The sequence below is a fragment of the Lepus europaeus genome, chromosome 8 (assembly GCF_033115175.1).
Source record: "Lepus europaeus isolate LE1 chromosome 8, mLepTim1.pri, whole genome shotgun sequence".
Taxonomy (NCBI): Eukaryota; Metazoa; Chordata; class Mammalia; order Lagomorpha; family Leporidae; genus Lepus; species Lepus europaeus.
Window position 1 is genome coordinate 59523072 of NC_084834.1, and position 13374 is coordinate 59536445.

A 13374-nucleotide genomic window follows, 5' to 3' on the forward strand; every position below is an offset into this window, starting at 1 on the left:
ATAAATATGGATGAAGTATATTAAGGGGAATTATTCAAAAGATTGGCCAGAACACTATCAGAGTTCTATGGTTTACCTAGAGTACATGTGTTTGTGTATGTGTGTGTGTGTGTGTGTGTAGATAGATGACCTTTACTTTTAACCTCAGGATTGAATCTACCCATTTTATCCTCCTGTTTTCAGACTGTGAAGCTGAAATCTTCCTGTTACAAAATAATAAAACTTGTTGAATTCTGCAATATTAACCATTTTGCACACTTTGTTTGTAAAATACTCTTTTTTTATGCTACACCATGATATCATGGTAACTCATTGCATTATACCAAGTAGAAATGCATCTCTTTACTCCATCCCTATACTCTGGGACCTACTTCCAATTTTCTTTCCATTAGTTCTCATTTTCTCCTACTGCCTTCTTATGGAATATTTATGGCCTCCCAGGTTTGTGTGATGAATGATTGCATGTAATTGGTGGATAGGACCCTATTTGCTAAAAAGTGGGTTCTCTCAGCCCCAGATAGCAGGTGTTTAGATCATGCCCCATCTAATCAGTCATGCCCCATCAGGAGTGCCAGTGACAAAATACTGACTATGTGATCTGAGTTCTCTTAAGGCCTGGATTGTTAAATACTTATAGAGTAGGACAGCAGCTAATCATTTCAGTTTACCAGAAAATCTTTTTAATTACAGAGTTTTAGATATTTTTTAAAAAAATTTTAAAAGCTGTGGATGATAATAATTAATAAAATATGTGATCAACATTATTATGAATTTCTTGGTTCTAATCTCGGGAGTGTGTTTATTAACTCAAGTTACTTGTCTGAAGAAGATTATGTCTGAGCCAAATATTTTTTTGGGATAGAATCAGGTACTATTTATTTATTCAAATATACCATTGCTTTCCAATTTATTAAAAATATTGCATATTTGGCCGGCGCCACGGCTCACTAGGCTAATCCTCCGCCTTGCGGCTCCAGCACACCGGGTTCTAGTCCCGGTCGGGGCACCGGATTCTGTCCCAGTTGCCCCTCTTCCAGGCCAGCTCTCTGCTGTGGCCAGGGAGTGCAGTGGAGGATGGCCTAAGTGCTTGGGCCCTGCACCCGCATGGGAGACCAGGAGAAGCACCTGGCTCCTGCCATCGGATCAGCGCAGTGCGCCGGCCGCAGCGCGCCAGGCGCGGCAGCCATTGGAGGGTGAACCAACGGCAAAAGGAAGATTTTTCTGTCTCTCTCTCTCTCTCTCTCTCTCTCTTTCTCTCACTGTCCACTCTGCCTGTCAAAAAAAAAAAATGCTGCATATTTAAAAGAAAAGGTTAAAGAAATGGATAATGGAAAAAATGATACGAACAACAGCACTTAACATGGAGATGTTTACCTTGTTTAGCACTGTAATAATAAGCTGTTGCACTATTATTTTTTTAAACTTTTATTTAATAAATATAAATTTTGAAAGTACAACTTTTGGATTATAGTGTTTTTTCCCCCTATAACCACCCTCCCACCCACAAACCATCCCGTCTCCTACTCCCTCTCCCATCCCATTCTTCATTAAGATTCATTTTTAATTATATACAGAAGATCAACTTAGTATATACTAAATAAAGATTTCAACAGATTGCACCCACACAGACACACAAAGTATAAAGTACTGTTTGAATACTGGTTTTACCATTAATTCACATAGTACAACACATTATAAGGACAGAGATCCTACATGAGGAGCAAGTGCACAGTGACTCCCATTATTTTCAGTTACTTGAAGGGTAACTTCTGTGAGCAAAAGTCTCCTCAAACTAGTTATAGTTCAATAGACACTTCATGTATTTGGGTGTGTGGTAGGTAAAATGCTCAAAATCAATATTCTAAGTGAATAAAACTTATCCTCATAAGAATGTAGGTAATACCTGTGGGAATTGGAGGAAAATTCCGGGATGGCAAATACATTATTTTCACTTTAATTTTATATTAATTCTAAAGTTTGTACTAAGTCTTAGCAGAGTTTTCCTTCATAGCGAAGTTGTCTCTCACCCACTTTTACCATATAAACTTAGACTTCATTTGTATTTGCACTAGATTTTAATCTAAGTATTTTTTAAACAATATATCTTTGTTACAGGAAAGAGTAAAGAAAACTACCAGAAATCATTATGAGATGTGTAATTAAAGATACTTTATACCCATAGAATTGTTTAGTTTTTTCCAAACATTTTATATTTTTTTAAGATTTTACAACTGAAACACACTGAGTATTATTATTACCACCCTAACAAAAAGAACTTAAGTAACAGGATAGTATGGATAGAATGTTTGTTATCCAATTTCCCCTCAAGAATTGAAAATTCAATGACTTTGTAAAAATAATTGGCTTATATTAAGTTCAGAAGCACCATAAGCAGTATTTTTACAAAGCATGAAATTTGAACTTTAAGATTTTTACTTTTGCTCATAAAAGACTGGCATGGAACATGGAGATCTTATTCAATGTGCAAATGTTTTCTTAACTTCACATCAAAGATCTAAAACTTAGGAAAAGGATGTCATCAGTTTGAAGTTAGTCTTTGAGGAGCACTTACTTCACCTTTTTGTCTTACTTCTCTTGCAAAGAACCCTAGAATTTCAGATACAATATTAAGAAACAAAAAGTTTCAAATTTTACGTATTTTATGACACAGTTAAAATTTCAAGTGTTTTTTTTTTAAGAACATTAGTTGGCAGTGTGTAGAATAGGTGCTCAATAAGTATTTGTTAATTTTGACTTTATATAATTCTGTTATGTGAATGGTCTACAAAACTTCATGGATGATTCATATTATGAAAGAACTATGGCTGGCACCGTGGCTCACTAGGCTAATCCTCCATCTACGGCTCCTGCACCCTGGGTTCTAGTCCCGGTTGGTGCGCCGGTTCCATCCCAGTTGCTCCTCTTCCAGTCCAGCTCTCTGCTGTGGCCGGGGAGTGCAGTTGAGGATGGCCCAAGTGGTTGAGCCCTGCACCTGCATGGGAGACCAGGAGGAAGCACCTGGCTCCTGGCTTCAGATCGGTGCAGCACGCCGGCCATAGCAGCCATTTGGGGGGTGAACCAACGGAAGGAAGACCTTTCCCTCTGTCTCTCTCTCTAACTGCCTGTCAAAAAAAAAAACAAAAAACTATGCATGGATTTAAAAATTGTTTTGCAGCAAAATTATCTTTTCATTTCATTTTTTTTAATGAACTTTTTGAAGTCCCCTCATGTTGCCATAACCCATGAATAACATGGTCACAGATGTAAACTAAGGGACTAGCAACTTAAGGAACAGCAAAGAAGGGTGGATAAGTACAACTGGGTCGGAGGAATAAGAGCAGAGGTGTCCATCCTGCAAAAAGTATTTCCTTTTAATCAACAAGAGTCAATTCAGTAATTTCATAGGTTGGTCTAGAGACATACAGTTTGTTCTTTAGCTGCCTACTTCCACTGTTTTAGTTCTGATCATCTCACCATGCTTCATTGTATTCCCTAAATCCTCACCTGTTAAATCTTGGTGACCTTAAAGCTAGAGACCTTCCCACTGTGTTAATTTGCTTAGGTAGCTAAAACATATTACCTCAGATAGGGTAATTTGTTTAGAGATATTTATTGTCTCATAGTTCTAGGGGCTAGAAATTCAAACTCAAGGCATTGGCAGGATTGGGTCCTTCAGAAAGAACTGAGAGAACTAGCTGTGTGGTATGGAGCTGCTCCGGGATTTTCTCCTTGGCTTGTAGATGGCTGTCTTCTCTCCATGTCTCTTCACATCATATATCTCTGTGTCCAAGTTTCTCCTTTTTATAAGGACAAGAGTCATTTGGATTAGGGCCCATCCTAATGACTTCACACTTTTCCTCCTGACAGGATGCAAGTCACAATGAACACCTTCTATTAACATCATATTTATTGATGTGGATAAAAATCGTGTGATGTACAAATCACTTTATTTGTACAGTTTAGGTACACTTTAGAGTGCACCTAAAGCTTCTGCACTTTAAATCTTGATAATTTTTATTACTTTCTTCCTTGTACTCAATAGTTCATAGAAACCCTTTGATGGAAATTGTTCCTGTTATATGCCTTTAAAAGAAAAAACTTTTTCCCCCTCCTCTGGCATTAAACCCATTCAACTTCCTCAAGTATGACAAGGTTGTATCTGTTTACAGCTTCCTAAAAATCCTAGCTTTGGAATATACATTTTTAGCTATGTTCATGGGTAAATGAACATATATAAAACAAAGCAACTCTAAGATAATATTCTTTTATTATGTAGAAGTTAGTTGTAATAAAATAGTTCACAGTTTTATAGTGCCATTCATTCAGTCATTCATGCATTCATTCATTCAACAACAATGATTGCCATTTCCTTACAAGCCAGGCACTGTTCCAATACCTGGGGCTACAGACTGCAGCAAGGTGAGCACTTTGACCTCAAGACTTCAAAAGACGTTACACAAGTAGATATAATTTCCTATAGATAGCTCTCCTATCTTCTTCTCCTTTCTCTCTCTCTCTCTGTCTCTTGATCACTCAACTGATTTTTATAAAATTTGTAAAGTCTCTCATGCCTTAGTATCTGTTTCACTTATTTTCACTTTTCTAATCCTTTTGAATTGTGATTTAGGTTTTCCTATCAGACTGGTGGATGGAGAAAATAAGAAAGAAGGACGAGTGGAAGTTTTTATCAATGGCCAATGGGGAACAATTTGTGATGATGGATGGACTGATAAGGATGCAACTGTGATCTGTCGACAGCTTGGCTATAAGTAAGGAATATTTAACTTTTGGGGTAGTTACTTGCTGAATATCACTGCTTTTTTAAGCTTGTTTTTTAATGAGTTATTAAGTACCTAAAATCATTTTCTGTGATTCAGTTAAAAATACTGTCAGCAAGCTTATTTGATTCAGAATTACAAAGAAGTAATAGTCTATTCAAATTTTTCTACCTTTCCACACAAAATACACATTGTCACATAAAAGTGTAGTTTTTATATAACAAAGTAGTCTAATCATTTCAACTATTCATAATGCTTTCTTCCTCATCCAAAGGTAATTTTTTCTGTATTTTAGCCTTTTTTTCCCCAAAATTAATTAATTAATTAATTTGCAGAGCAGAGACACAGTGCTCCCATCTGCTGATTTACTCTCCACTGCCTCCCATGGTCTGCATTAGCAGGAAGCTGCTGTCAGGGGCCACAGCTGGGAGTTGAACCGCAGGTACTCCAATATGGAAGGCAGGCATCTTAACCACTAGTTTAAGCTGCCATTCCAACACTGTAGCCTTTTAATAGCTTCCATAGTTGAAATTACAGTGGGTTTTCATTAATCTTGGTAGAAATGTCTGCATTCCCATATTCTTTGCCACATTATGCAAACTTATCAACATACGAGAAGAACCTAAATGCTCTGTCACACATACAGACACACACACACACACACAGAGAGAGATGTTATTCAGCCCTAAAAAAAAAAAAAAAAAAAAAGGAAAAGGAAATTATGTCATATGTGATGACATGGATGAACTTTGAGGGCATTGTACTAGTGAAATAAACCAGTCATAAGAGGACTAACCTTACAGAGGAATAGGGGGATATTCTTTAGAGGTGAGGGATGTTTAGTACCTTGGTTGTGGTGATGGTATGACAGGAAGATGCTTATGTCCAGTGTATCAAGATTTTTATATCAAATATGCCTCACTAAACCTTTAAAAAGTTGATTTTAGGTGGGAAATATAAAGTGGATTAGGTGAATGAAATTTATGGTGACTTTCAATGATACTTCTTTATCAGTTATGAAGAAAAGCGTGGGCTAGCATTGTGGTACAGGGGATTAAACAGCCACCTGCCGTGCCAGCATCCAATATGGGCACTGTTTCGGTTCATGTCCTAGCTGCATTTCAAATTTCTTCATTTTACACATTTACATTATCAGCAATTACTTCTATTTTTTAAAAAAGGTTAATAAAATAAGTGACAATCTCTGGCAATTGTAAGAGAAAAAAAGAAAATATTAGAAAAAAGACAAATAAAAGCACAGATAAGCGGTTTAAAAATTGGAGAATACTCTGAATTATTTTTAGTGAATAAATTTGGGAATATAGATGCAATGTGTAATTGTCTGGGAAGCTGTACATTTGCAATAAAACATAATTATCAAAATTGGTATAAGAGCTAGAAAATCCAATTAGATTAATGGTCCTAGCAGAAAAGGCTGATTTTTTTTTGGGGGGGGGGGGCTGGATTTTTAAGCCAACCCTTATAATGCAGATGATTCCTGAATGGTATAAATTGTTGCAAAGCAAAGAAACATATGAATCTTTCTGTTAATTTTGTGACACTAATATAATTCAATTTCAAGACTAAACAAGTACAAAGAAAACTACTCCAGTCTTAGGAATCTACATAAAAATATCTACATAAAGCATTAGCAAACTTAATCCAACAGTGTCTTAAAAGAACTGTAAGTGGAGTCTATTGCTGAAATGTAAAAGTGGGTCAAACTGGGGCATTCATTTAATATTATTCAATGGGGGTTGGCTTTGTGGTATAGCAGATAAAACTGCCACCTACAATGCTGATCCAGCTCCCTGCTAATAGCCTGAGAAAAACAGTGGAAAATGCCCAAGTGTTTGGGCACCTACTACCTAAGTGGGAGATCTGGAAGAAGCTCCTTGTTCCTGGCTTCCACCGCCTCAGTCCTGGCCATTGCAGCCATGTGGGGAGTGAACCACTGATGTTCTCCCTTTATCCACTCCCACCAGAGCTCTGACTTTCAAATAAATAAACAAGCAAATTATTCAGTGAGTCATCTGTAAATGAAAACAAATATGATCATCTTAATAATGCTGAAAAGTTATATGAAATCAACATTTCTTCCTCAAATCTCTTAGAGCAGAGAGTAAATTAAACCACCTTAATTGTCTATCACACATCAGTTAGGAACAAAAGAGTAATGTCTGCTATTACTATTGTCTGGAGGTCTCACTAAATTTTAACAGTTGAGGTATCAGCATTGAAAAGGAAGTGTCAGCATTGTTATAAGAGTAGTATAATTATCCACCTAGAAAACTCATGAGAATCAACTGGAAAGATAGTCAAGCTAGTGTTTCTTAATGTAATAAGATAAAGTAAAAAAAATTTTAAAGTAATTGTGCCTATATGCTAGGTAGAAAATAAAACTCATGTATAGCAGTCACAAGAAAACCATAAAATCAAAACAAAACAAGGAAAAATGAATAATAAACTCACAGTTGAAACCTATGAGGAGGGGCGGTGCCATAGCACAGTAGGTTAATCCTCATGGTTAGTATTTTCCTCATAAATATACACAGGAAGGAAGTATGCTGAAATTCATGCAGTGTGTTAGGATTTTCTTAGTTTTTATTTTGCAAATTTGATATTGTGGGTATTCATTAATATTATGAAATAAGTTTTACATAAAAATTTTTACTTCTAAGAGAATCCTTGGAGTCACTTATTTGGGTAAAGGGATCTTCCAAGACTATAGATACTTATAGTGGGTTAAACCTTACTTTTATTTGCACTTTGTATCAAGGTAGCAATTACCAGTCAGCAGAAATTCCTGGGTTTATTTATGAATATGCTGCCAACTATAAGCATCTGAGGTCAGTCTCATTTATGAAAGAGGACTGTATTCAAAAGAATTTCTCAGATAATCTATGTCAATAAACTAATTTACCCAAGCTCCCTGGATAACTCTAAAGAAGGGATAATTGCTTTTATCTTCATTCAGTCAGAATCTGTTTTAAAGACAGAAATCTGTCCTTGTCGTGTTTAATGAGAACTTTCTTTTGATTTAAAGCTCCCCATACTTTGGATAACACATGTGTGGCTCTCAAACTCAGGCTAGGAAAGATTTTGAACCAGACTCCGCACCTTTTTCTATATTTGATATTCCCCACCTGGCAGGACAGCACATGAAGAGATCCTAGGCCCCTACACCTTGTAGGATTTTGACATTACTCATGTATTTGCTCAGAACATAAGCAGTTGGAACGAGAGGTCCACTTTGTGAGAATTAGTTTCAACTTTTACATAGGTTCAAGTTTCCTAGGTCTGATTGACAGTTTGAACAGAGCTTAAGGCTTTTCTGCTACTGAGTGTGTGGAAAGAAATAACTTCAAGATTCCCTAGATCATCATTCTTCCAAATGCTTTACTGAGAATTTCCCTTTATCATGTTGCTCCTTTAACATGTGGTCAACATGCGAGAAAAAGTAGCATAAAATCTCATGTGTAGGCTGGCGCCGAGGCTCACTTGGCTAATCCTCCGTCTGGGGCGCTGGTACTCTGGGTTCTAGTCCCGGTTGGGGCGCCGGATCCTGTCCCGGTTGCTCCTCTTCCAGTCCAGCTCTATGTTGTGGCCCAGGAAGGCAGTGGAGGATGGCCCAAGTGCTTGGGCCCTGCACCCACCTTGGAGACCAGGAGGAAGCGCCTGGCTCCTGGCTTCGGATTGGCACAGCACGCCGGCCGTAGCGGCCATTTGAGGGGTGAACAACGGGAGGAAGAACTTTCTCTCTCTTTCTCTTTGTCTAACTCTGCCTGTCCAAAAAAAAAAAAAAAACTCATGTGTCTTTCTAGGGTGGAAATGAAAACCTGAGCATTGCCAAAAAGAAATTTTAAGTGAAGGATTCTAAAAGGGGTTATACTGGCCTAATCTGTTTGCTGGCTTGTTTGCATTAAAGTTTTCTTCATCTTTTTGAAATTTTACTAAATAAGTAAAGCAACCAGTTTTATAGGTAATTCTTAGTGAGCACTTACTACGTGGTAGGAATCATTTTATTTAACCTTTGCAATAATCAGATGAAGTAGTTACTGTTGTTACTGATGAGGAAGCACGTCAGAGAGGCTGCATACTTGTCTGATTTCATAGCTACTCCAGGTGGAGTTGGATTCACACTGTCTGGTCTCCCACTGACACTGCCTCTTACTCTCAGAGTGACAGTTCCAAACCTCTTCAAACCAGTATGTGGAACCCTTTCAGTGATCAGTTGCTTCTGTGCACAGCGATGACTGAGCTAACAACAAAACCTCTCCCAGCTCTACCACAATATTCTGATGGCAGATACATCATGGTTTGTTTAGTGGTTATTTGCAGAAGTATGATCACCTGGAGGCCCTAGGATAACAGTATAGCATTTTTCTCTGATAAAAGGTATTGTTGATTTATTTTATAATTTCCTAAAGTACAATTAGCATCTTTTTAAAACTCTTGTTTCTAATTATGATGTTTGACTCAGCTTTTTAAAACAGCTTTTAAGGACAATATTTTCCTATCTTTTTTTCTTTGTTTTTAACTGAAATATATACATCCAAATAAGAATATATATATAGTATCTGTATTTTTTAAAGAATGGCAATAAACAAATGCATCATATCCCTCTTGGCCACATTTCCAGCCATGTAGGCTGTGACCCCTGAATGTCATCCCTAGACCTGTGCTGTGCTCAGCCTTCAGGACCATACAAGTCAGCTCTGTCTCTACTACTCAGCTTAGGAAGTATACTTTAAAGTTTTCCTATGCCAACCCCACCCTCCTTATTCCATCACCTTGAGGTAAACACTGTCTTGAATTTTATATTATTCCATTGTGTTTTTTATAATTTTACATCAGGTTAAAACAGTAGTTTTGCCTGTTTTTCAAAATATGTAGTTGAAAGTAGGCAATTATCCTTCAGTTTGTCTTCAGTTACTTGTTTTTTTTTCCTCACATGGCTTCCCAGATTCATCTCTGATGCAAATTGCTGTAGTTCATTCAGATTTATTTTTCTCTATAGTCTTATGACACATAAATATCTAACTTACTAATTTATTGTTTTAAACTGGAACATTTATATTTGTCTAAGTCCCATCTCTTAATATTGAATAATGGGGATTAAATTTCAGCTTGAGTTTTGGTATGGACATTCAAACCATGGCAATATCACTTTTAGTTTTATTTTTTATTTTTTTTTTTTGACATGGAAAATTGGATAGTGAGAGAGAGAGTCAGAGAGAAAGGTCTTCCTTTTTGCCGTTGGATCACCCTCCAATGGCCGCTGCGGCCGGCGCATCGCGCTGATCCAAAGCCAGGAGCCAGGTGCTTCTCCTGGTCTCCCTTGCAGGTGCAGGGCTCAAAGACTTGGGCCATCCTCCACTGCCTTCCCGGGCCATAGCAGAGAGCTGACCTGGAAGAGGGGCAACTGGGATAGAATCCGGCGCCCCAACCGGGACTAGAACCCGGTGTGCCGGCGCCGCAAGGCGGAGGATTAGCCTGTTAAGCCACGGCGCCGGCTGACTTTTAGTTTTACTATTAAAAACTAGACTGTTATAAACCTTATGCCCTTCTGCTAGTACTGGTGTGCCAGAGATTTTTGAGGGAATATGAGTGTAATCAGCACCTAGCCTGTAGGCAGGTGCATAGTCAACTTTTTCAAGGGATGTATGGTTGCCCTACCAAGCAGCTACCTTGATTTATGTGCTCAACACACTGATAATCATCAGTTTTCAATTTGTGCTAAAGTGGTGCGTAGCTAGTGTTTAATCCTTTGTATCTCCACTTACTAATGTGACTGAGCATATCTTCATCAGTTATTTGCCACTGATACTTTTCTATAAATTATTTTTCTTTCTTGGGTTCTCTCTTGCCTATTTTTCTCTTGAGTTGCTGTTTTTTCAAATGTTCTAAACGATTTTCGGGAGCTTTTTGTATTTTATATCCTGTTGTCTATTAAAAAACGTATGCCCTTAAATATATTTATACATATGTATTAAAATATAATCAACATTTGAATTATTCTTTTCATTTTCCTTGGGATAGTTTTTAGTAAAGCAAAATTCTTAATTTTTGCTGAATTTATCAGTCTTTTAATTTGTGGTTTATGCTCTCCAGTCTTTTATTTAAGATTTATTTATTTGAAAAAAGAGGCAGATATAACTACCATCTGCTGGTTCATTCCCCAAGGACCATAATAACCAGGATGGGCCAGGCTGAAGCCAGGAGACTGGACTCCATGTGGGTCTCCTACATGAGTGGCAAGGACCAAAGTAGGGACCAAAGACCATCTTTCACAGCTTTCCCAGACATATTAGCAGACAGCCAGATTGGAAAAGGAGCAGTTGGGACTTGAACCAATGGTCATGGGATGCTGGCATTGCAGGCCGTGGATTAATCTACTGTGCCACAACACTGGCTGTTCAATGTCTAATTAGTTATTCCCTTGCAAGATATTAAAGATAATTTTCCTATAACTCCAAGTTTAAAGCTTTTGCCTTTAATAATTCTGTCATTAATTTATCGGGAATTGAATTTTAATATTTTAAAAAATATTTCATTAAAATTTTTTGCATTTCCATATTTTTTTTATTAAAGTTTTATTTAATGAATATAAGTTTCCAAAGTATAGCTTATGGGTTACAATGGCTTCCCCCCTCCCATAACTTCCCTCCCGCCCGCAACCCTCCCCTTTCCCGCTCCCTTTCCCCTTCCATTCATGTAAAGATTCATTTTCAATTCTCTTTGTATACACAAACAAGGCATTTCCATATTTTAAAAAAGATGTTGTGTTACTAAATAAAAAATGAAATACATCAAAAGCAAGCCTGGCTTCTATTTGTGATTCCTGATTTTCTCTATTAAAAATTGTACTTTTTGCTTTTTTAAAAAAAAGATTTGTTTGATAGTCAGTTACAGAGAAAGAGGGAGAGAGAGAAAGAGAGAGAGAGAGAAAGAGACACATCTTCCATCTGCTGGTTCACTCCCCAGGTGGTAGTAACGGCCAGTGCAGGGCCAGGCCAAAGCCCAGAGCTTCATCCTGGTCTTCCATGTCAGTGACAGGGCCCAAGTACTTGCGCCATCTTCTGCTGCTTTTCTCAGGCCATTAACAGGGAGCTGGATAAAAAGTGTAGCAGCTTGCACATGTGGGAAGCTGGAGTCACAGGTGGCAGCTTTACTTGCTCTGCCAGAGTGTCGGCCTCTATTAACATTTTGCTTTTAAAGGAGGAAGAAAATTAGGTGTTAGCTCCTTAGGTAATTATTTAATCTCATAATTTTCTTGGCAACATACCAATTTACATCTAGAATTCTCGAAGAGGGTAGAGAATTTTGAAGTGATTTATTTTTCCTGTTTAAACTAGATAGTGTTGGGGCCAGCGCTGTAGCATAGCAGGTAAGGCCACCGCCTGCAGTGCTGGCATTCCATATGGATACTGGTTCAAGTCCTGACTGCTGCACTTCCAATCCAGCTCTCTGTTATGGCCTGGGAAAGCAGTGGAAGATGGCACAAGTTCTTGAGCCCTGTATCCATGTGGGAGACCTGGAATAAGCTCCTGGCTCCTGGCTTCGGATCAGCACAGCTCCGGCTGTTGTGACCATTTAGAAAGTGATCCAGTGGATGGAAGACTCTCTCTCTCTCTCTCTCTCTCTCTCTCTCTGTAACTCTGCCTTTCAAATAAAATAATCGTTTAAAAGAGAAAAACAAAAAACTGGATAGTCTTAAACTATCTTGATTTTTTTCCCATGCTATTAAATGTGATTTTCTTATCAGAGGCTAAATCAAATTTAATATACAGTTGCATTAAAGTAGCTGTGGGGTGTGACAATGAAGAAGATACAGTTATTGCCTCTCATTTCAATTTTTCTTTCTTTTTTTTTTTTGCAACCATGAAATAAATGGTCTTGAGGACATATGGATGCTAATTTTTCTATGTATAAATTAAGGAAGAAAATCAGTTGTGAGTCTATGTTGTGATTTATCTGTATGAATGCTTGATTCTGCATATCCTTAAGAATGCTGTGTTTCCAGGGGACCTGCCAGGGCCAGGACCATGGCTTATTTTGGGGAAGGAAAAGGACCCATCCACGTGGATAATGTAAAGTGCACAGGAAGTGAGAGGTCACTTGCCGACTGTATCAAACAAGATATTGGAAAACACAATTGCCGCCACAGTGAAGATGCGGGAGTTATTTGTGATTATTTTGGCAAGAAAGCATCAAGTAATGGTGATAAAAGTAAGTCATCTTCTGGGTTCCTAAATGATTCAGAGACTACTAACTTCCACGTTGTTACTACCAGCTGTGCTTTGATAGCAGAAGTCCCATGCAACAGACTGCATATAGCCCTTGTTCTTCGTACAAGTGTTTGCCAGTCCCTGTGTAGGTGGGGCTTAAAGAGAGAGCAAAATGCAGGGGTAAGACTAGGTTTACAATACATTCTAATCTCTGGGATTTTCATCCTAAATTAAAAAAAAAAAAATCTTAAAAAATTGTTTGAAAGAGAGACAGATGGAGAGATCTTCCACTTGTTGGCTTCACTCCCCAAATACCCCACAGCAGAATGGTGCTGGCTAGGCCAAAACCAGGAACCAGGAACTCA

General features: G+C 37.8%; 1 protein-coding gene across 1 annotated transcript in view; it reads left to right on the top strand.

Moving 5' to 3' along the window:
- Positions 1-13374, top strand: part of PRSS12 (serine protease 12) — a 72013-nt gene that overhangs the window by 35644 nt on the left and 22995 nt on the right. Inside the window, exons 8-9 of the mRNA XM_062199701.1 lie at positions 4628-4769; positions 12805-13010. Of these exons, the coding sequence (XP_062055685.1) occupies positions 4628-4769; positions 12805-13010 (348 nt within the window). The remainder of the gene's footprint in view (positions 1-4627; positions 4770-12804; positions 13011-13374) is intronic.